This window comes from Camelus bactrianus, chromosome 3, assembly GCF_048773025.1.
Source record: "Camelus bactrianus isolate YW-2024 breed Bactrian camel chromosome 3, ASM4877302v1, whole genome shotgun sequence".
Lineage (NCBI taxonomy): Eukaryota > Metazoa > Chordata > Mammalia > Artiodactyla > Camelidae > Camelus > Camelus bactrianus.
Genome location: NC_133541.1, coordinates 140,321,347 through 140,346,038, shown reverse-complemented (window position 1 = coordinate 140,346,038; position 24,692 = coordinate 140,321,347). Strand labels below are relative to the sequence as shown.

Here is a 24,692-nt window from a genome sequence, read left to right as displayed (position 1 = left end):
TGTTGGAAAGAATACTCCATGACTTCTAAGAAATGATGGACAATCTGAATTAAATAGCTAACTAACTTAAAATCAAAACTATGTTACATATTTGATAAAAGTAATATATATGTGTGCTTATCACACTAATATAATGTAGAATAAGATGGCTATAATTGTGGGAGACTAGATCTACAGAGGTAGTAAAATGGTCCTGCTAGCTAGTAAATCTGATTATTAAAATCAGGAAGGAATAAGAAGAAAGTAGGGAAGAGAGGGAGAGAGGAAGATGAGAGGGAGTGAAAGAGAAAAAGGAGGGAAGGAAGGAAGGAAGGATTTGTAGTCAAACTGTTACATATCAGGCCCTAAAATAAATTCTTTCCTTAATTCCATGAATTCACTTATTATACAATATTAACAAATTACTTAAAGAATGAATCAAAACCATATAAGATATTATTTCTCATGTAATGGAAAAAATAATACGATGAAGCAAATTAAATCTAATAGTGTTAAAATATTCAAAGACTTTCTAATGATAAAAACTTTAAATATAAAGTATTCTACTTCAAAAATGCTTTCAGAGATGTTATCAATGGTGAGAGGATGTATATATCATATATAGTTTTCTGTTTATGAATTTGATTATATTATAGCAATGGAACAGTGTAATATTAAATTTAAAAAATGCATATCAATTGAAGATATAAATTAACCTCAAATTTGGGTTGTAAATAATTTTATATTTAGCTTTCAGTTTTCTTTATGTTTTTATATAATTTTAGGAAAATAATTATCATACATAAATGTACAGATCTGAGTCTTTATCTAATATGTCTCAATCTCAAGAGTTCTAAAACCCCTCAATTTCCTTCTTTCCTTTCTTCTTTTCTCCCTTCTTTCCTATTCCTTTATTGGTAATTTGGGGTATAAAAGTTAATTGTTGGCAATATTTTATCAGAACTTATAATGAGAATGAAGGATGAAAAATATATACATATATACACACACACATATAGTGATGATCCAACTTGGAATAAATATTTCCATATTTCTATGAAAAATTGTGAATGAATTTAACGATAGTATGTTATTCCTTAACATTTTTCATAATATACAGTATATGTACTTATAACTTTATACTGTGAACTTAATTGTTTAATATCTACCTTCATGCATGGAAGAGTTTTTATGTTATTATAAAGCATACTTTAATAATGTGATAAAGGAGAATGACATGGTGTTAAGAAATTATGTTAATGTAATGGGCTTTATGAATTCACAAATTAGCTGAGCACTGAGAGTGATTGGAATTAGATAGGCAAATCTCTTGAGGGGAGTAGGGCATTGATGTGTAAAAGATTATTCCTGAGAGTGAGAATAGCATGTGTATGGCCCTGTAGCATGAGGGAACATAGTAAGTACGAGGATTGTAAGAAGTGTATCTATGGTAATGATCATGAAGGTGAACAAGGAGTGATTTGAGGCAACTAACAAGGGTAAGGCCAAATATATAACAGTCAGCATATTACAGCAGGCTGTCCGGCCAGCCGGCCCTCCGCCCGCGCCGCGGGGTGGGCAAGCGCCCCGCGGGGGTCTCGGGCTCCCAGCCCACTGCCCCGCCTCCCCGCCACCCGCTAGGCGTCGTCCGGGGACGCCCCTCGCCGAGAGAGACCCTCAATCACAAGTCACCCCGCCCTCCCCACCCTCCTCGCCGTGCCACGCAACCCGGCCCCGGAACCGCCCTCCCGATCTCCCTGCAGTACCCCTCGACCCTCGCCGGGAAGAAGTGACTCCAGCAGCCGTGGCGGCTCTTTGGGCCCAAGGGGCGGGCGCGGCAGCCATTGGCGGAGGCCGCTGCCTCCGGCTGTCAATCCCGCGGCCCGGCCCCGCCCCACCGGCGGAGCGTGGCAGGACGCAGGGCCGCGGGGGCTGTCGGGACGGCTCCAAGATGGCCGCGCGCTTGGGGTCCGCACCTGCTGGCGGCCTCGAGCCCCGTTAACTGCCACCGCTGCTGACCGGAGCCGCCAGTCGTCCTGGCGACTCCGTGGGCTGTCCCCGCGGGGCGGGAGGCCGCCATGGCGACCCTGGAAAAGCTGGCGAAGGCCTTCGAGTCCCTCAAGTCCTTCCAGCGGCCGCCGCCTCAGCCCCCTCAGCCGGCACCGCAGCCGCCGCCGCCTCACCCGGTACCGCCGCCGCCGCCGCTTCAGCCCCCTCAGCCGGTACCGCCGCCGCCTCAGCCCCCTCAGCCGGCACCGCAGCCGCCGCCGCTTCAGCCCCCTCAGCCGGTACCGCAGCCACCGCCGCCTCAGCCGGTACCGCCGCCGCCTCAGCCCCCTCAGCTGGCACCGCAGCCGCCGCCGCCTCAGACGGCACCGCAGCCTCAACCGTCGCCGCCGCCGCCGCCTCAGCCCCCTCAGCCGGCACCGCAGCCGCCGTCGCCTCAGCCGGCACCGCAGCCGCCGCCGCTTCAGCCCCCTCAGCCCCCTCAGCCGGTACCGCCACCGCCGCCGCCGCCGCCTCAGCCCCCTAAGCCGGCACCGCAGCCGCCGCCGCCGCCGCCTCAGCCGGCACCGCAGCCTCAACCACCACCGCCGCCGCCGCCTCAGCCCCCTCAGCCGGCACCGCAGCCGCCGCCGCCTCAGCCGGTACCGCCGCCGCCTCAGCCCCCTCAGCCGGCACCGCAGCCGCCGCCGCCGCCGCCGCCTCAGCCAGCACCGCAGCCGCCGTCGCCTCAGCCGGCACCGCAGCCGCCGCCGCTTCAGCCCCCTCAGCCGGTACCGCCGCCGCTTCAGCCCCCTCAGCCAGCACCGCACCCGCCGCCGCCGCCGCCTCAGCCGGCACCGCAGCCTCAACCGCCGCCGCCGCCGCCGCCTCAGCCCCCTCAGCCGGCACCGCAGCCTCAACCGCCGCCGCCGCCGCCGCCTCAGCCCCCTCAGCCGGCACCGCAGCCGCCGCCGCCGCCGCCGCCTCAGCCGGCACCGCAGCCTCAACCACCGCCGCCGCCGCCGCCTCAGCCCCCTCAGCCGGCACCGCAGCCGCCGTCGCCTCAGCCGGCACCGCAGCCGCCGCCGCTTCAGCCCCCTCAGCCTGTACCGCCGCCGCCTCAGCCCCCTCAGCCGGTACCGCCGCCGCCGCCGCCTCAGCCCCCTCAGCCGGCACCGCAGCCGCCGCCGCCTCAGCCGGTACCGCCGCCGCCTCAGCCCCCTCAGCCGGCACCGCAGCCGCCGCCGCCTCAGCCGGTACAGCCGCCGCCTCAGCCCCCTCAGCCGGCACCGCAGCCGCCGTCGCCTCAGCCGGCATCGCAGCCGCCGCCGCTTCAGCTCCCTCAGCCTGTACCGCCGCCGCCTCAGCCCCCTCAGCCGGTACCGCCGCCGCCGCCGCCTCAGCCCCCTCAGCCGGCACCGCAGCCTCAACCGCCACCGCCGCCCGTCCACCGTGGGTCAGGAGCCGCTGCACAGACGGTGAGTCCCTGCGGGTCCCTCCCCAGCCCTGCGCGGGTCTCCGTCCCTCCCTCGGCCTCCCCCGAAGGCCCCGAGGCGGTCCGGGCCCCAGGCCTCTGCTTTCCCGGCTGCGAAACTCGGGAAGGAACGGGGCTGTGTTGTGATCCGAGGCCGCGCGTCCCGTTCGGCTTCCTCTGGGCCACTCCCCACCCCTCTCCTTCTCCGGGCCAGGTGTAACATTTTGTCTTCCCTTTTCAACTGAGGGTTTAAAACAGTGTTTCAGATAACTGTCAAAACGCTATGCATGCAAAACCCTAGGTTAACTTAAGGGAAGGAGTAGGAGAGAAGAGGGGAAGGAGCGAAGTTCACTGGTCACTTCTGTGGGGGTGGGTTAGATGGTCACAGTGGTGAACGCTTAACTGCTACATGGCCCCGTGCGCTTACCAGCATAGTCGTTACTGTTACTAACCCCGGACAGCACTGGTGTTAAGGAGGCATGACCACGGACCGTGTGCTCATTGAGCTTAATTTTACACAAACTAAGATTTCCACAGAATCAAGACAGGCAGTAAACGCCAGCTGCAGAGGACAGCTTGTGCAGGGTTGGGGAACAGCATGGCATGATCAGAACTTTAGTTTGACTGGCTTGAAATGTAGAGGGAAAGGGAAACTTCACACTGATGAATCAGAGAGGAGATAGCTGTTTTTATTAAACTAAAATGGTTAAATGAGCCTTGTTGGTTAATGATTTGCCTTAGCAATGTGAATTTGGATTCTGCAAGTATTTTATAAGTTCTGTAAGAAGCTTGTTTTAAAATTTCAAAACTCTTAAGATATTAGAAGTTCAGTTTTATTTTATAAGAATTTTTTAAAAAGTGTTTATTTAACTCAATTAGAACTGAGTTCCTTTAACATAGACTTTATTATCTCATGTATTAATACCCTCTAGAGGTACACAATGAAAAATGTGATTTATAAACAGACACATACAGACACAAGGAAAACAGTATGTAGCTTCAGTAACAGTTTAAGAGAAAAGTCAGAAACAAATTTTCCCTGGTCAAAATATCAAAAAAAGCACCTGGGGCTTATATCCTTTAATTGATTTGAGCTCTAAATGGACAAATACACAATTTTTTTTTTTAAATTGCTAAGAACAAGATTCTTTTTCACGTTGAATAATGATTTTGAAGTTTAAATAAGTACCAACAATAGAGTTATGAGGGAGGAAAAATATAAAATACTGATTTTTTTTTTTTTAATCTCACCGTAAGGTGCATTCTTAAACACATAGGAGAGAACTGTCATGATTTGCGCAACTCGCTTGCAAATAGTTCAACAGTATTAACGATTGAATTTAGATGGTGGGCATATGGGAATTTATCATCCTATTAAACAGTTTTTTGTACTTCTGAGACTTAGAATAAAACATTGGAAGGAACCTGTTAGACATAATGCTCTATGTGAAGTAATTTGTTCCCTTTGTGAAATTCTAGGAAGGTTAAAATGCATGTTCATAACATCAAGAAAATCACAAGCATTTACGATGTAATCAGAACTACCTGAGGATCTGTGAAACTTGGTGAGTTGGTGGATTTTTTAAAATGTCTTAAAACATTTTGTTTTTACAAAGATTACAGGAGTAAGAGAAGATAAATTTTAATCAACTCTTAATATTTTTTTCCTGGTTGATGTGATATAATTAAATGTGGGGAAAAAAGGTAAATTCTAAAAGGAGACACTACCTTGATGGTTTTCTATGGAGGAAACTCAAGCAGGAGGAAGTTTAATTTAAAAACATGAATTACTGCTCTTTATAATACATTCTAAGTTGTCATTCTTTTGAATGCCTTCCTTTCCAAACAGGTGTGTTATTCTGGGAGATCATCAGGACTTCTGGGTATTTGGAGGTACTGACCTAACCAGTGGAACTGCTGATTTATAAGAAGTTGTCCAGAATTTTGGAAAACTGATTAGTAGAGGTAAATAATGTTTCCTTGGCAAGTGATGACAGAAAGTGACTTGAGTGAATTTTCCTTTGTTTTTAGGCAGATGTACCTAACCATGTATGTTAACAATGATTACAGGCTGGAGACCGAGAAGAACTACCATTTTTGCCAGCTGGGATGCAGAAAAATTTGGACTTCTGGGTTCCACAAATGGGCTGAGGTAACTAAGACAGAAAACGTATCTTCTTGGTCAACATGTATCTCAGGGTAATCACAGATGTGTTCCATTACCTGATATTGTTTTAATTTGGATAAATACTCAAGAAAATTTAAGAAATAGAGTTTGCTTTTGCTTTTACATCAGTTTGGTAAAACAGAACAACCTCTTAATTACTAAGTACAAACCAAGTTTTTCATTATTTTTAAAATATTTTAGTTTCTATTTGTATTTGTTTTGTGATAAGTAAGTAAAATCTGTAAGCTCAGAAAATAGTCAAACCTAGGAAGCTGCTTCTGACAAGTGAATTAGCTTATTGAAAATCTGATATAGATCCTTGGCATTAATTTTCAAGTTTTTACAGTTTCCTTGGATTTCTTCTATCTAGGAAAACAACATGCTCTTTTAAGATGACTATACTCTGATTATAGTCTCTCCTTTATGGATTCCGTACTAAATTGTAACCATAGGTATATTTTACCATTTACAAAAGTGCCTGATTGGGAAGTATAATACAATGATTTTGTAAATTGAATTACTCTAAAATTTCAAGGATTTATTTTTAATTCAATTATGATTAATTTTCATTTGTCACTGGCTCTTAATGCTTTATTTTAAAGTGTCTTTCATAGGCCCCCTTCTTTCATCTTCTTCCCTTAAGCTCTCTGTCCAGTAACTCTAAGTTCTTACATGTTCATGGTAGGCTTGTGTGTTTTTTTTAAAGGCAGGTGCACCAAAAAGCACTTTCCTGTGACTATCCTCTGTTTTGTTCATCATTTATGAGTCCCAATTTTATAGAATTGATTTGAAGAATGTCATATGTTTCTTATCATTGTGTCTGGTTTTTAAAATGCTTTCCTTCTGACTCATTTCTGCATACTTTAAAATAATAATATGAATCAAATAAGTATGGGAATAAAATCACAGTTACTTGTATCACATTTGATTCCATGTATATTGCAAAGTCTTATTATTATGTTGGTGTTATGAACATGCATTTCATAATACACTTATTTACATGAATCAGATCTTATTCATTAAGGTCATTTACTTTTAGAAATATGTAATTTCTTGTGAATACATGTATATTGAAATACATGTGTCTTTTTATAATTTATGCAGCTTAGAATACAGATAAAATAAACCCAAGATACAAGATAATATGCCTTACATTAATTTAAATTCATGTGAGTTAAAAGACAATTTGAATATTGTTTCCCATTTTCTACTAGCTTCTTGATCATATTCAGCAGCACATTTACCTTTACATATATTTAAGGAATCTTTTTTATTTCTACTGTAGCTCTGTCATAATGGAAACTCTGCAGCAGAATCAGCTGTCATCTATCCCGTGTGGCCAAGTGCAGAGGTGAGAATTCTCATTTGTGGGATGACCACTCACAGCTTTAAATGTTTTTACTGTAACTGCTCTTATAAGGTAGCAAGCTAGAGAGAGAGAGAGAGAGAAACAGAGAGAAGAAAAGAGTTCTCTCTGCATATTCCCATGTGTGTGATGGCATTAGTCTTCTTCTGCTGTATTTTTCTAGAATGTGTGTGCGTGTGTGCATGTATGTGTGAGAGAGAAATGTCTTGTCTTTGTCCTAATAGCCACTCTTCTCTCCCTCTAGTTTTTTCTCTATCCTCCCCTCCTTTCTTTTTCTTTTTCATCAATATCTTCTCTTTCAGAAAATTCTTGATAAATAAAATTTCCAACTTCCTCACTTTTAATATGGTAAAGTTACTTCGATCCCCAACGTCAAGGGATCTCATACTTTAATGTCTGTAAGGATTGCCAGGGACACCTTTTAAAAGTACAGATTTCCAGGCCTTACTTTGAGCAGTTCTCTTCCAGTAGATCCAGGGTGAGGCTGAGCATCTCTGAGCCTTCCCCCTTCATATTATGGTGCAGGGGATCAGGGGCAGCTTTCCTCTGGGTCTCCGTGCTTTTGCTATGAAAAGTGGCTACAGCATCACTAATATTTTTCTTTCTTGTTTTAATTGCATTAATATTATCAAGCAGTTAATAGCATTTTCTTAAAATTATGGTCAAAGGCATAGGCATTTGATTTATAATGGTATCTGCAAACCACTCTTTTACTGAATTAATTTGTTTTGCTTGTATTTCCACAATTGTAAATGCCGTGAGTTAAGTGACTGCTTTGCTTCAACTACAGGAGAATGTGAAAACACTCCAGGAGAGAGAGGTTGCATATATCAATGCAGACTCATACACAGAAGGTAAATTTTATTTCAGATTGTCATTAAATAGTATACCAGTATTTAAGTCTGTCAACTCCAACTCATAAACTAGGATTATCCTCTTTCTATGAGATGCCTCAATAATACCTCCATTTCTCCATTTTACCAGAGAGAACATTATTATGATTCAAATGAATCAATATGATTCATAACTAAGCTATTGATCCTAATTTCTTTAGTATATTTACCATTGGCCTATCTTGGATTACTACTTAAAACTTTAGTACTTTTGACATTCTTCCTGTGGAGCTATTTTTAAAAGTTGGGCTAAAGTATTTCATACAGAAATAGTTCCTGTATGTATTGGAACAACTCTGAAATAAGCACCCACTACAGACTTTCTTTTGACCCTGACATGTGGCATGTGCATCTGTAGGCTTTCATCGTGTTATGGTTATTTCTAGGTAAGTGTCACAGGACACATGTTAGTTACTGACACGCTCTAGTCTAACGTCTTGATATTGAATTGAATGAATGAATAAAAACGTGAACATTATGGCCTTACCACTTCCTTTGCCAAAGACCCCTAGGTACTGCTGCCATAATGAGCAATGGCCCTTACTGTTACTGCAGGAGCTGCAGCCTTAGCAGCAGAGTCTGCCTCTGCAGTCTCCTATCCTGAGTGTGTGCTGCAGCCTCTCTGGCTCCTGAAGAGTTATTTCCACCTTGTGTTTTAGTTTTAGCCAGACTGTCTGTCTGTCTATTTATCTACCTACCTATCTATCTATTCTAAAATTTTATTTATTTGTTTTTACTGAAGTACATTTGATTTGTAATATTAGTTTCAGGTGTACAGTGAAGTTACACAGTTATATACATATACATATACATATACATACACATATACATTGTTTTTAGATTCTTTTCCATTATAGGTTATTATAAGATACTGAATATAATTCCCTGTGCTATACAGTAGGTCCTTGTTGTTTATCTGTTTCATATATAATAGTGTATATCTGTTAGTCCTGAACTCCTAACATCTCTCTTCCCTTCCCCCTTTCCCCTTGGGTAACCATAGTTTCTTTTCTATGTCGTGAATGTATTTCTGGTTTGTAAATAAGTTCATTTGTATCATTTTTTTGTTTGTTTACATTCCACATATAAGTGATATAATTTGATATTTGCCTTTCTCTATCTGACATACTTCACTGAATATGATAATCTGTAGGGTCCACCCTATTTTTAATTCTCCAGGAATGATGCCTTCAATTTGAAATATGTTATATCTTGTTTATAATTAGAAAATAAAGTTAGAATTAAATACAGGTTTGAAGTCCATTTGGAGGTATTAAAATACTCTCTATTTTATTTTGCAGGCAATTATACTCTCAGAGTTGACTGTACACCCCTTCTTTTCCAGTTGGTATATAAACTGACAAAAGAGGTATGTAAGTAGATCTGTCATAATGTTTTTTGATGAGTGGATAAATCAATAACTTTTGTTTTCTAAATTACTAATATTTAAACTGGTGACAGACATAGCTGATTTGTATAAATAACAAATCAGAATGAGCTTTAATACACTACTTATGTGACATAACTATGAGAACAGTAGTGCTAGTCTCTGTTCTAATAATAGTTCCTAATAATTGTATACATTTGTTAAAATGTGCAGGGTCTATTGTTTCATGGGGCAGAGCCTCTTTGATATAACAGAAAGAATACTGAGCTGGGATGGGGAAGCCTTGGCTGTGAAGATTGCCTTGGCTATTCATTCATTCATTCATTCATTCATTCAGCAAGTATTTATTGTGTGGTTACTATGTATCAGGTCCTATGAAATGAATTCTAGCAGCTACAGTGATAAAGCACAAGGTTTCTGAATCCAAATACTTTATAATCTAGAGAGGCCACAGACCTGTAAATGAGGACTCATACTTCACTTGAATATTGGATACTATATACAGTGGAGGACAGTTGTGGAAGAGAGAAGTTAAAACCCTGGGGTAGCTGGTGAGGTTGGAAAGCACTAGAAGGTGTTCACAGAAGGATTAGTGGTTAGGCTGTAAAATGGAAGGATGTGAAAGTGGGGAGAAGGTTTCTCCTCAGAAGACACAGGACCTAATAAAGACATGGATGTGTGAAAGAACATTTCCCGACCTCTGGGTAATGCAATATAACCTAAATGTAAGGTGTTGGTGAAAAAGCTGGCAAGAAACGGGGCCTGACCCATAGGCCTAAGTGTTCATAAATCTGGTGATGGAGAAATTAAAGAATCTTTAACAAGTTGTATATTATCATTTTTATTCATTAGAAAAATTACTCTGTATCAGTGCATTGAATAGGTTAAGCTGTAGTAAGTCTAAAAGCAAAATGGAAATAATTCCACATAATTATTTAGCGCACAGGAATTTATAAATACTAGTTATTGATGTAAAAAGTACTCTGAAAATGCTAATGCACTCTGAATCTCTAAAAATTATGTGATCTACTCATTGAGTATATGTGTGCTTCATTTAAATAACCCCCCATTATAGAATTTAACTGTAAAAATATTTCTTTCAAGTAGGTATCACTTAGATGACAGTGGGAAGTAGATGTCACATCTCTGTGGTCCTGTTTCCCAATCGCCCTTCATCTTGCCCTGTCCTTTTCACTGTTAGTGTCTTTAACATCTCATCCTCCCAAGTGAGCATCCTCCCATGCCCATCACAACTCCCACCATACTGGGAAGCTTAGGTCCTTGATCCTTTTATTGAAATGTCCCATAAAAACATCTTATCTAAAAGCATGCTGTAAAGACAGCCCTTGTTGGGGAATCCTTCTCAGGAGATACATTTACACTCTGTCCTACAGAGGAGGCTCCTGCCTTTATAGGAGGGGTAGTAAGAATTTTAGGGCCAAGAAGGAGAAGCTTAGGTCTATCCCCTTTGTAAATTTATTTAATAAGTATTAAAAGTGTAAATGGTTACCATAGTGACAGGATAACTCAAACATAGATCCTGCTATTAGTGTGTTACCTGTGTAGCCAGGAGAGACTATGATCAGGAATTTTCAAATCCAAGATAGAGATTAAAATCACCAAAGTGAATACAGATAAAAGTGTGGGAAGCAAAAAATAAATATCTTAGTTTATTATTTTACATGTTGGAATTAAACAGCCTGCTTAATGGGAAATTGCAAGTTTTTTTCCCATTTTAAAGCCTCTTTTATGTTAATTTGAATTTAATTTTCATGCCACTTTATATACAATATATTTGTCTTTCAGAGTTTTTGTTTTAGGTAGTTTTTTAACAGTTTAACTGGGAAATTAAAATGTATCTTTAGAACTTACATTATCAGGATGAACTAATTAATTGTCCAGAAGAGAAGAGTGAGATTTTATAATCTTGTTTGATTTGTTAGTGGAAGAATCAGACATCATTCATCTGGAGAAATGCTATTGGTTGCTGAGGGCTCAATCCTGAACTGGATGACTTGATTTAGAGACATTTGGCCCATTGGCTTCACCAACAATTTGTCCATCTCTGAGTGAAGGTGGGAATCCTATTTTCTACAAATGTTCTTTGCTAAAAACGTGAGCCTTGTTCCACCTTTGGAGCCTTGTGTAAGTCGGTTTACCTTTCTGCACCTGAATATTCTCATATATAAAATCGGTTTGACCAAGAAAATCATTATGAAACTGTGCTCCAGTGCGGTGCCTGAGCATCTGGTGCAAGGTCAGGGTGGTGGACACTGAATAGGCAAAGCTCTAGCTTCCACACATGACCCCACCTCTTCCTCAGCTGAGTAGTGTCTATTGTATTTCTTTTATATAGAAGAAGGTTCCACTGCTGTATCCTTCCCCCACCCTTAAAAAATTAAGAAACCACTGGACTAGACCATCTCTAAGGTCCCCACTTAGCTCTAAACTTTTCACTACTATATATATATATATTAAATGAGGTTTACAAGGAGTAGTTGTGGCTGATAATCACAAAAACTGTATTTGAAATCTGAAAGCTTGGGTTCTGCTTCTGATTCAGACCTTTTTAAAAAAATTTCTTACTTTTAGCAAGTCATTTAACTACTTCTTAGCTTCAATTTTCTGCTCTTTGAGGGCACAGAATTAGATTCTTGAAATAGTCTGTATTCTTCAGGTTTCTAGTGTGTTTTAGAAATACTTGTTAGGGGAGCTAGAACAGACAGGGCTTCCACTTCAGCAGTGCAGTTATATTTTTACCTTTTTAGAATTAGAGATTGAGAAATCATTTCATTTGAAAACAAAATGATTCCATTTATTTTTTATGAAAAGTTTAAAATCCGCAGGATTAGATTATAAATTACCCTTTATTTCTGAAATTTAATATATTTATGTATACAGATTAAGTGGTACAATGAAGACTGCAGTACAGAATTTCTTTCTCTTATAATATAGTGTGTTAGTTTTCTTTGCTTCATGAAGGAGCTGTATGAAGCTTGTTAATAACAACACAGTATATCTTTGATAGAGTTCAACTTTTCTTCTTCTTTTTTCCTTTTTCTTCTTAGTCTTTCCAAATTAGGATAATTGTGGTCTCTGACTTTTTTCCAGTTACATTTTTAAAATATACTTTTATTTTTTACATTCTACAATCACTTTAGACTTTTGGAATTAATATAAGATAGAGACAGGTAGGCAGACAAAACCAAACACTAAATGATAGTTTTTTCTTCTAGGAAGTTAAATTTTGGTTATAATTATGCCAGGGGGGAAATAAAAACTTCCTAAGACAGTGGAAACTACTGATAACTTTTAAAAACTAAGTCAGTTTATGCGAGTCATGCCTCCTTTCATAAGCATGTCATTAACAGGAAGTTTGTTGGCTGTGATTTATTCTGTGTTCCTATTTTACAGGTTTATTTAACGCTTTTGGTGAAAATCATGACAGCCACATAGATTTTAAGGAGATATCCTGTGGGTTATCAGCTTGTTGCAGAGGACCTCTGGCTGAAAGACAGAGATGTAAGTGTGTTAAACATCACAAAATTTGGAAGCTATACAGAGAAAAAAATTAGCATCCATTCATGTAAAAAATCATCTGATTAAAGCTTGAATTTTCATCCCTTTGGCAAATAGCAATCTCTTGCTGAGGTTTTACTGAGGTCAGTGTAAAGGTTCAATCATCTGTTCTTTTTTACTGTGGAGTAATTTAAGATCTTTGTTATTAATAATGGTTGATTTTCCAGATGAATGTACAATTCATGGTAAATGAACTACATCATTCATGATGTGTTTGAAAATGTTAAGCATATAGAAAATATTTTCTGGTAGTCTATATAGAAAATTTGTCTTGCTTAACTTGAATTCCAACTTATTTTCTAGCACTGTGTATATTGATATTTTATTACCAAAATTAAATTTATGATAAAACAATTTTATTAAATACTAAATTTATCTTTTAAACCTAGCTAAAATATTATAGCGTAATTTATAAGCATATTACATTAATAAATCTTAACCATATTTGGTTAGGAAAATGCAGCAGTTTACATTTAATTGGAACCTAATTCTTATATATTCACTAGGGTCATTATCTCTGCATATTTCTAAAATACAGCTTCACAAATACTGCGTATTTTGGGTATGATACTTATTAGTTCAATATTCTTTAGTAATGTTGTACTGTGATGTACTCAGTTAATTTAATAGCATAATTAATACATAATTATTACACACACGGGTGTGTGAAGTAGATAATTATTTAATCTTAAAAATTTAGATTTCTTTTATCTTCCCTGATAGTATACCATTACTCTAACCTGGCTTTGTGATAGATTATTTGTTCACATTAAAGTTCTGGTATTAAAGAGGCTGAAGTCTTTGTTTCTCAATTGAGGTTAATTATTGTCTTAAATTTTTTTAATTTATTTTTTGCCAGTGGACTAGTGGAAGTTAACCAACTAGACTAACTAGCAACTTTGCTGATGTTGATGTTAATTAGCAAAGTGCTGATATTTCGGATTTTTAGCTTGTTGTATATAAACTTCATTGAAGATTTGAAATTGTTCTTAGGCAAAAATATTGGGTGCACATTAATTATATTGGAGAGGCAAAATCTTTATACAGTCATCTCTCATTATCTGCTGAGGATTGGTTCTGAGACCCCCTCAGATACCAAATCCATGGATGCTCAAGTCCTTATGTAAAATGGCATAGTATTTGCATATAACTTATGAACATCATCCTGTATACTTTAAATCATCTCTAGGTTACTTGTAATACCTAATATAATGTAATTATTTGTAAATACAATGTAAATGATATGTAAATAGTTGTCAGTGCATAGCAAATTCAAGTTTTGCTTTTGAGAACTTTCTGGGAAAGTTATATATATATATTTTATATATATATATACATATTTTTTTGATCTATTGTTTATACCTGTGAATGCAGAACCAATGGATACAGGGGGCTTACTGTACCAGCTTTTTGTTGATTCTTAATGTAGATGGAATATTTTCAGCATTGTAAGAATCAACTCTGAAGTGATCAGTTTTAAATATTAGAAATTAATTTAAAAGGTTGAATTACCTTCTCAAAATCTGTGAGATATTGTATAGTAACTTGGCCCTTTTTCAGTTTGCAAGAAATTTAACTTCAGATTTAGGTGAAGGATAGAGTTCTCTAAGCGGGCTAATGATATAAGGAGAGAGACTTGTGAAGTGTACAGGAATTCCTACAAGTTCAAAGGACTTTAAGGACACAGTGTCCTCCAAATAAGAACTTAGTCCAGAATGTAGTTGTTTGAGGAACTAAGTAATTTTACTAGGGCAGCTTGTAATAAAATGTATTATACTTCAGAATATGAAAGTAATTTCTCTCCATAAGAGTTTCTTTTCTTTAGTTTGCTTCAAGGTATTTGATGTTGACGGTGACGGAGTTCTTTCTAGGGTTGAACTGAGAGACACGTGGTTGCACATTTAGAGGTCTGGAAGGACAACTGCACCGATGATATCCTGGTAAAGTCTGATTGCATACATCTTCTTGCATGTAAACTTCCAACAGGAACATAGAGTGAAGAATTTTTTAAAAGAGGTTGAGAAAAAGATTTCTTACTACTTCTAGGTTCTATATTATGCTACTCAAAATATTCATAGCCAAAGATGCAAAATTGGGAAGAGAATTTGCCTTAGAAAATTTAATAAACTGAATGTATTATGTAAAAAAAATTGAAACCACTGGAAAATTGTCATAAATTTTTAAGGTAAACAAGCAATCTATTTCTGTAATTAAAAAAAAAAAAAAAAAGAAAAACCTTGACCGAAAATACTTTATACTTCAGCTACTGGCTAATAAAAATGATACCTTCTCCTTCCTAACTACTGATTTGGGTTTCTGGTTTTAAAGGAATTACACGTGGATGTATCCAACATTGTAGAAGACACATAGAATGCGCATGATACCACAAAGTTGAGTCTAGCAGAGACTAATTTATTCTTTTCTAAAAATACATTATATTCTGAATTGCTATACATACCTTACGTATACATACTTGAATCTCTTCTACATCATCCCTGCTGAATGCTTATTTGGACCTGTCGTTACAATACCTCCAAGTTGTCCCTAAGGAAAGCCCATTCCACCTTTAAACAACTCCATTAAGTGTTATTTACATAAAAAAATTATATTTTATAAGCTAGGCATTTTATAAAAATTAAGTAGAGACAGCTCTTGCCATCTGTAGTTTATAATCTTTACTTCTCCCATTTTAATACATTATGGTAAGACAAAACTTATATTGAGCAAAAGAAGCCACAGAATAAAAGAACACATTGTACAATTCAATTTATATGAAGTTCTAGAACAGAGACAGAACTAATGTTAATAAGTGTTACAATAGTGATTTTGGAGATGGGTGATTTAACTGGGAAGGACCATAGGATATCTGGGATGATGGAAATTATTTTTTATCTCAATCTGGGTGGTGTATATTGTTTAAAAAAAAATTTTTTTTCAATAATATTGGTGAGGGTCTGTCCTAAGTTCTTTAATAGCAGCCAGAATAATTGTATAATAGCAGAAACGAGCATGTACTTTACAAAGAATAAAGCCTTGAATTTTTTTAGTTTCACAACATTTATTAAAGATATTATAATAGGTTTGCCTTAATGTCTATGTATCCCTGTGAAACTGAAGATAATCCATATATGTGAGACACATATGAGCTAATTTGACCCTTTCTATTCAAATGTTGACATGTACCAAGTAGCAGATGGTAGGATGTAGACCATAGTGCTCTTATACAGGCTTAGAAAAATAAGTAACATTTTTTTAATCACAAATCCAGAAGAAATCATCATAGTCTTATTAACTGACACTCAATAGAAATAAATAATAGAAATGAATTTTTCAGGGCTTGATCTTTGGCAATTCAGATAACCATCTTCATTTACTTTTCTGCCCAAAACTAAGGTAGCCATTTCTATTTGGTATATATGAAAACCGAAACATAGGAAAGTTTCTTTTAGGAAATACCTTATGTAGAGATACAATTTCCATCGCCTTTTTTCTGGGTGTTTGATAAGTATGGAGGTTATCATTGCTGTCTATTTTTGTGTAAGACCGAGTTTCTTCTTATGACTGTACTTTTGAACATTAAAAAAAAAGATCATTTAGCTGCTCCATCTCCGTGTAACCATAATAATGAAATGGTAAAAATTTAGAATAGAATTTGGACCTTTCAACCAAACCTATTACCCATATTCACTGGTGACTAGACTGTGACAATATTACCCATTATTTTGTACCATTACATTGGTATTAATATACTTTAATGGAAGTTGCATCATGAAAGCCAATAAGTACCATCACAGTGCTTTAAAATCTTTTCTTATAATAAATGGTATTATATATTGAATGAATACATGAATATCATTAATAAATAATATTAAGTATCATTAAATAATAAATCATTAAATAATAAAAATATAATTAAGTAATAAAAGCTAAGAACATTATTATTCATCTAGGACTGTTAAGGTGATTGTTCAAAAGATGAAGTAAGAGGCATTTGGTTATATTTTTGCCTCCCAAGAAATACTGTCTACTGTATATAAATGTAAATTTTGATACACTTTGACACGAAAAAAAAAATACTGCTTTACTCAACTTGTGAAAGTAATGTTAAATTTTATTTTGAGGGAATGTTAATATAGATACTCATTTATTATATATATTTAGTTCTTTTAAATCTCTTAAGAAGTCTAATAATGCCAGATGTTTTAAAGAAGATCTTAGAAAATTGTTAGGGTCAAAGGGCATAATCCAGAGAGTTTGGAAAAATGCTTTCAAAGTTAGTAAATAATCCTTTTTCTCTACCCAGAACCTTTTGTGGGTTCTGTTAGTAAACTTCACCTTGAACCAGAAGATACTGTGAGTTATTTCCCAGGTCTTACTGGAGGAAGATTTTTGGTGATAAATTGCCCACGTTATGACTCATTACTTCAGAGTTTGGTTATTTTTGAACTTATTTTTGCTGGCCTACTTTTAGATGAACACATAGCATCTACACTAAATCATTAGTTTTCTTTCAGGCAAATGACCATTGCAAGTTTAATAAAACAGTTTATTCAAATAATATAAGAAAATGAAGATTTAAGATGTTCTTAAATATTGTTTCTCTTTCAGAATGGCCATCTTAACTCTAGAAGAATATCAGATCTGGAGTGTGAAAAATGTTCTTGCCAATGAGTTTTTGAATCTACTTTTCCAGGTATGTTTAAGGTAAATGACAGAGACCGAGGGCAGTGGTACCAGTAGTTCTACATCTTTTCCATTATGTAGTAGTTAGACAACTAGACTACAAAACCATATATTGTCAAAAGAACTGCATTAACCTGTACACCACCTGCAGATGGTAAGTTAGAGCGTGAGTGCTTCTCAGAGTCACAATGTGCATGATAGGAAAGTAGAGTAAAGCTGATAATGTTTATCTTAATAACTCATGATAGAGCAGATTATAAACACATAGAAAAGAATTTAAAATGTAAAAGCCATTATAATTTGCTATTTTTCTTTACTTTTTTTTTTTTTTTAAGACCCTTCCTAACAAGTAACACAGTGTGGACAGAGACATAGATCATAAATTGGCAGCTGTAAATTTTTCACAAAGTATACAATCTTTCCAGTTAGGAGGTTATTTTAGATGCAAAGCTGTTTCTTAATTTTCTTTTTTTTCTTTCTTTCTTTCTTTTTTTTTCTTTTTTTTAATTTAATTCTTTAGAAGGCCCAAAAAAAATTGAAGGAGAAAGGAGGAAAGAAAAGCTGTCAGGGGTGAACATGAAATCATAAAACTTGCCAGATTTTAACTATTTTCCCAGTTAAAGTAGTTCTCTTTGCTCCAATTTAAAGAAACAACTTATAGTTTCCCATTTTTCATAGTTCTTCATAAATATATGTTGATTTAATAGTATTTTACAGGGTGTGAGTAGGGACAGACTGGAAGTTCAAGATTTGTAAATACTGACAGTATATATAGAATAGAAACAAGTTTATACTGCATAGCACAGGGAAATATATTCAAGATTTTGTAGTAGCTCATGGTGAAAAAATATGAAAACAAATATACGTATATTCATAAAGGACTGAAAAATTGTGCTGTACACCGGAAATTGACACAACAATGTAAACGGACTATAACTCAGTAAAAAAATAAAAATAAAGATAAAACTGTTAGAACACTATAAAAAAAGTAGTATTTTAGATTTTTCTTATTTTATTCTCCTTTTCTTATAAAAGCACCCCTATGAAGATCAATAAGACTTGATATCTTTATATCTATCAAGATCCTCCATTGTAAATACAGAGTAACCTGCCTGTGACACAGCTATGTTAGAATAAATGAAAATTGAACTCTTCCTGACAGCTAATAACTAATGTATATTTAAAGCATATGAAATCTGATAAGCCTATGATACCCATTTAAGTCAATCAGTTGCTCTACTGTCAGTTATCAGCCAGGATCTAAGTTGATGTCTTTATAAAACATAAATACATATAAAAATAATATAAACCTATTGTAAACAGAAATGACTTGCTTAGTAATATGAAAATGGTGCAGCTATTTTAATCTCATTTAAAATGATGTCCTCAATTACTTTAAGTTATCATTAATTATATAAACATTTTGACCACTTAAGTTTGTGTCTGAGTCATCTTGCAGCTCTTACATAGCAAAGCATTTTGAACTTTTATATTGCCTTTCCTATTTTCTCATGCTTATTAGGGACTTGCATAGGCACTATTTTTTCTATGACTCTATAAACAGATGTATGCCTGAGATTTTCTTTTGTGTCTCAGTGTCTCTAGCATTATATTACTGACAGATTTTTTGTTGGTTATCAATCTAATTTTTTTCTTGGTATATATAGTCCTTTCAAATATATATATATATGTAGTCAGTTTACACTGTTGTGTCAATTTCTGGTGTACAGCACAATGCTTCATTCATACATGAACATACATATATTCATTTTCATACTCTTTTTCACCATAAGTTACTACAAAACAGTATTGGATATAGTTCCCTGTGCTATACAGTATGAACTTGTTTATAAATTGGGAGTTTGATTTGCAGGTACTAAATATTAACATTACATTTTATGATGCTCACTTTATCCCATATTCAGACATGCTTTTAAAACTTTATGTTCACTTAATATATAAGTAAGCAGACTTACTCTAAATTGTTTTATTTTCTGTCTGTTTCTAAAATAGAATTAGCTAGTAAATTCAGTGATAAAAGCTTGAATTATACTTTTATTTTATTTGCCAAGATCCCACTCCTGGCTGACCATTTTGGGTATTTAAGTATAAAGTAAGTAAATGTCAGTAGAATTAGGAAACCATTCCTGTGGTAATATTATTTTCAGTCCTTTCAAATAAACTCAGTGCCCAATATTTTGCAGAGGAAGCATTCTAAACATGATCAGGGTCTTCTATCTTGTACGTTAGTCATAAAGTGTCAAATGTTAAACAGTTTGATAAACAGAATAGTGCACCACACTGACCCCTACCTATATCCATGCTCTAATCCTGAAATCTGTGAATATGTTATTTTACATGGCAAAGGGGATTTTGCAGATGTATCAGGTTAAGGACTCTGAGACAGGGAGATTAGCCTGGATTATCTACATGGGCCTAGTCTAACAACAGGAGTCCTTAAAAATTGAAAATCTTTCCCAGCTGTGGTCAGAAAGATATGACTTTGGAAGAGGGATTATAAAGCTGTAAAGCTGTTAGCTTTGAAGATAGAGGAAGGGCCATGGGTAAAGAAGTGTGGGTGAACTCTAGAAGCTGAAAAAGACAAGGAAATTCATTCTTTCTTTGACCTACAGAAGGGCATAGTGCTGCTGACATCTTGATTTTTAGCCAAGTGATACCTGTTCCTGACGACCTACAGAACCATAAAACAATAAGTTTGTGTTGCTTTAAGCTGCAAAATTTGTGATAATTTGTTACAGCAGTGATAAAAATAAGTATAGGGGAGATAATCCAAATTTATGGATTGGAGGGCTCAACATTTTAAAGATGTCAGTTCCCCTTCAACTGTTTCAAAGATTTATATATGCACATCAAAATCCCCAAAAGTTAATTGTTGTTACTGTTTTTTTGTAGAACTTGACAAACTGATTCTAAATACATAGAGAAGCGTGAAGAGCCAATAGCCAAGATGATATTAAAGAACAATGTTAAAGGACTTATTATAAAACAATATTAAGTCTATGTGATAACTACCTAAAGTTAGACATATAGACCAATGGAACAGTATTGAATTAAACCCTGTACCATACATGAACAGTAATTTTAGATAGATTATAAATCTAATAAATTTGAAACATAAAGCAAAGCATCTGGGGGAGGGTAAAGCTCAGGTGGAATGTGTGCTTAGCATGCATAAGGTCTTGGGTTCAACTCCCAGTACCTCCATTAAAATAAATAACCTAATCCCCCACCAAAATAAAGCATCTAGAAAATAGTGTAGGAGATATTTTAATGACTTTGAAGTGGCAAAGAGTTCTTAAACAGGACACAGCACTAAACATAAAAGAAGAGTTTTAAGTTGGACTTCAGTAAAATTAAGAATTATTTTTATCAAGAGATACCATTAAGAAAGTGAAAAGCTAAGCCACACGGTGGGAAAATATATTTGCTATACCTATATCCAACAAAAGACTTGTATCTAGGGCATATAAAGAACAAAAACCAGTGGAGAAAAAGGCAGAACCTTAATATTAAAATGTGCAAAAAAATTGAACAGGTGCTTCTCACACACAAAAAAAAATCCACATAAGCTATGAAAAGGGGCTGACCTCTTTAGTAATAATGGAAATACGTACTAAACCCACAATTGGAACACCATTAGACATCCACTAGTATAGTTAGTTGTTAAGTGATACGAAGCATTGGTGAGGGCAACAAGCAATGAGGACTCTTACACATGGCCAGTGGGAATATAAATTCTTACAAATACTTTGGAAATAGGCTTTTTGAATGAAAGTTATATATGTATATGTGTGTGTGTATATGTGTACACACACACACACCCACACCCTATTACCAAGGGTAGGCCATGTGTGTACCCTTCAGAAACTTCTACCTCTGAGCACCAAAGGACATCCAGAAAATTCTCATAATCACTATTTGTTATACCCCCAAATAGAAAATGACCCAAACACTTTTCAACAATACATGACCATAAGTGGTGGCACATGCATACAAGTTGTATAATTTAAAGCAATAAAAATAAATATACTAGTTTACAGAAAACACTAGTGGATGAATCTTACATAATTTTGAGTGGAAAGTATGGGACCAAAAATTTCAAAAGCACAAAAGCCAATCCATGGTGGCAGAATTTAGGATGGTGAGTCCATCAAAGGGGTGCCGTAGTATCTGGGAAGAAACCCAAAGTGGAACAGCAATGTTCTGTTTCTTGACTGGATGAAGGTTACATAGATGTATTTACTTTGTGAAAAATCACTGAACTGCATACTTAAGATGTGTTCACATTTAAGCATGTATATTATATTTGCATTTTTTAAAAAAAATGTTTGCTTGCAAAAAAAGATATCCAAAGCCTAAATATTTATTAGTAGGAGGATGGGTAAAACAAATGATAGTATATTCAAATAATGGAATACTATTCAACAATAAAAAAGAATCAACTACTGATACAAGGATGAACCTCAAAAGCCTAATTTATACATCTCATTGTCAGGTAAATTTTAACTCAGAAGGTAAACAAAACTGTAAACAGGAATGTGCCCTGGGGGGAGGGGTGCTTTAGCCTTTGTCTCCTCAGACCTGTGCCATTACTGGCACATCTCGCAAGAAGAGAGGCAGGGCTCAGCCACAGCTACCATCTCCTCCTGTGCATAGTGCCCGGGCGGGGGCAGGGCTGAGGCCTGAATCTGCACGTGGGGGCTCCACAACCTCCTAGGCAGGACTGAGACTTGTTTATAGCCTGAGGCAGGGAGGATCTTTCTACCCTGACACCTCAGAGAACTTGTGCTGCCAAGAGAAACAAGGAGCTCAGATTTGGCACAGAGCGTAGGCGGGGCTGTTCCGCGGTCTTCCCCGAGCCCACCTACAGACCGCCTACCCGAGGCAGAGCAGGCAGCTGCACAGAGCAGCGGAGTGACCAGCACCAGGAGAGGGCACAGCACCTGAACACTGTGCTGGGATGGGGTGTAATCTGCCCACCTGCCTCCCCCTGAGCACAGCATCTGACTGTGGCATCAGGAGGGGGAGTGACCTTCCCGCCCACTGGGTAAGAGCTCAGCTCCTGACCTAGTGTTAGGAGGGGGCACAATCTGCTAGCCAACAGCCACTGAGAGCAGCACAGATGAGGGCGCCAACAGAAGGCCTATGAAACAGCAAGCTGAGTTCGCGAAGCAGGGCGAAGACACAAAGACCTCTCGATCAAATCATTAAGGGCACACCATCTCCAGGTTAAGTAGGTAACTGATACTCCTTAAGCCACGGTGCCAGAGAGATATGAGCAATGTGAAGAAGTAGAGAAACCACTCCCAATTAAAAGATCAAGAGAAATCCCCTGAAAGCATGATCAAGGAAATAGACATTGATGGCCTACTAGATCAAGATTTCAAGAAAAGAGTGATCAAAGTACTGAAGGAACTAAAAGAAATAGGGTTTAGGGATATAAAATATGTCAAAAATGAAATAGAAACTATAGAGAAGAACCAAGTAGAATTAGTAAACTCATTGGCTGAGATGAGAGCTGACCTAAAGGCTGTGCAAAGCAGACTAGAAAATACAGAAGAACAAATATGTGATCTAGAAGACAGGACAACAGGAAGCACCCAATCAGAACAGCTGAGAGAAAAACAAATAAAAAACAATGAAAACAATATATGGGACCTATGGGGTAATATAAAGTGTGCCAATCTATGCATAATAGGAGTTCCAGAAGGGGAAAAAGAACAAAGGGGATTGAAAAGGTATGGGAAGGACTCATGACTGAAAACTTCCCAAACCTAAAGAAGGAATCATATCCAAGCACAGGAGGCTCAGAGGGTCCCAAACAGGAAGAACCCAAACAGACCCTCACCAAGGCACATCCTAATCAAGATAGCCAGAGTCAAGGATAAAGAAATGATCCTAAAGGAAGCAAGAGAAAAACAGAGTGAGTTACAAGGGAACCCCCATAAGGTTTTCAGCTGATTTCTCTACACTGTTTACAACAGCTAAGACATGGAAACAGCCTAAAATGTCCATCAACAGATGACTGGATAAAGATGTGGGATATTTATATGATGGGATACTATTCAGCCACAAAAACTGACAACATAACGCCATTTGCAGAGACATGGATGCTCCTGGAGAATGTTATTCTAGGTGGAGCAGAACAGAAAGAGAAAGAGGAATACCATATGAGATCACTCATGTGTGGAATCTTAAATATATGCAAGATCTTGTGGTAACTCACAGCAAAAAAAAAAAGTGACAATGAATACATGTACGTTCATGTATAACTGAAAAATTGTGCTCTACACTGGAATTTGTCATAACATTGTAAAATGACTATTACTCAATAAAAATGTTTAAAAATAAGTAAAGTAAAATATAACCTTTAAAATACTGTATAATGAGAGGTGTGATGTTCTAGTATCTGTTCTAAGAAGTACGTTAGACACACATAAGAATAGCCAATGGTCAGAAAGATCACATGTTATCAGCTACCACCCCATGCAAATTAATGGCATTTAGTAGATATTCATATATGTGTGTACATATATAAAATGTGTATTAGTATATATGTAAATCAAATAAAATAATTATATTATAATCTAATGTAAAATCATATCAGCAAGCACACTGTGCTGACATAAGTGTCTTGGTGTAAACAGATTACAATTTTTCATTGAGTTGTCATAATGGGATAATATTGTGATCCAAGTGGAAATTGTAAAAAAATGTTATCCAAAAAAAAAAAAAAATCCTGACTACATGAAAAGATGCACAGTTACTATAAGGACTCTCCCCTTATTTACTATCAGTGTCAGAAAGTCTCTTGGAATAAGTTAGCAGAATTAAAAACTCTAAAAAGACACAAGAATGCACTCTCTGTTAAAGAAACCAAAAGAAAAAACAAATGAATGGACAATTAAGATCCTACAGATAAAAATACCAATTTTTATGGGAAATAGCCTTAATATAAAAAATAAGGAGATTATATTCTAATTTCACTTTTTGAATAAAGATATACAAAATTTAGCTGAATACTTTCGTATTTTGCACTTATGAAGAAAAAATGTATTTGCAATGAAAAAGCAGCCATTATCCTGCCTTTTGAGTATTCTAAAGTTTTAGGTTTGAATATATTTCATCTTAAATGGTCTTAAGCACTATGCACTGGT

General features: G+C 37.4%; 2 protein-coding genes across 6 annotated transcripts in view; one reads left to right on the top strand and one right to left on the bottom strand.

Annotated features, from left to right (window-relative positions):
• The window catches only part of LOC141577174 (uncharacterized), a 277,514-nt gene that overhangs the window by 114,526 nt on the left and 138,296 nt on the right, over positions 1-24,692 (bottom strand). The gene's annotated exons all lie outside the window — the stretch shown is intronic.
• On the top strand, positions 188-24,549 carry LOC141577250 (uncharacterized). Its single transcript, XM_074361410.1, has 12 exons — positions 188-195; positions 1,668-3,443; positions 4,919-5,004; positions 5,289-5,404; positions 5,510-5,591; positions 6,892-6,957; positions 7,763-7,826; positions 9,167-9,234; positions 11,196-11,327; positions 12,667-12,774; positions 14,657-14,771; positions 17,440-24,549. The coding sequence occupies exons 1-3, from the start codon at positions 188-190 to the stop codon at positions 4,986-4,988; spliced, it is 1,854 nt and encodes a 617-aa protein (XP_074217511.1). The 3' UTR covers positions 4,989-5,004; positions 5,289-5,404; positions 5,510-5,591; positions 6,892-6,957; positions 7,763-7,826; positions 9,167-9,234; positions 11,196-11,327; positions 12,667-12,774; positions 14,657-14,771; positions 17,440-24,549.

Excerpts from the sequence above, each read along its gene's own strand:
- LOC141577250 (XM_074361410.1), top strand. Across the intron at positions 3,444-4,918 it reads CAGGAGCCGCTGCACAGACG|GAAGGTTAAAATGCATGTTC; the intron begins GTGAGTCCCTGC and ends GTGAAATTCTAG.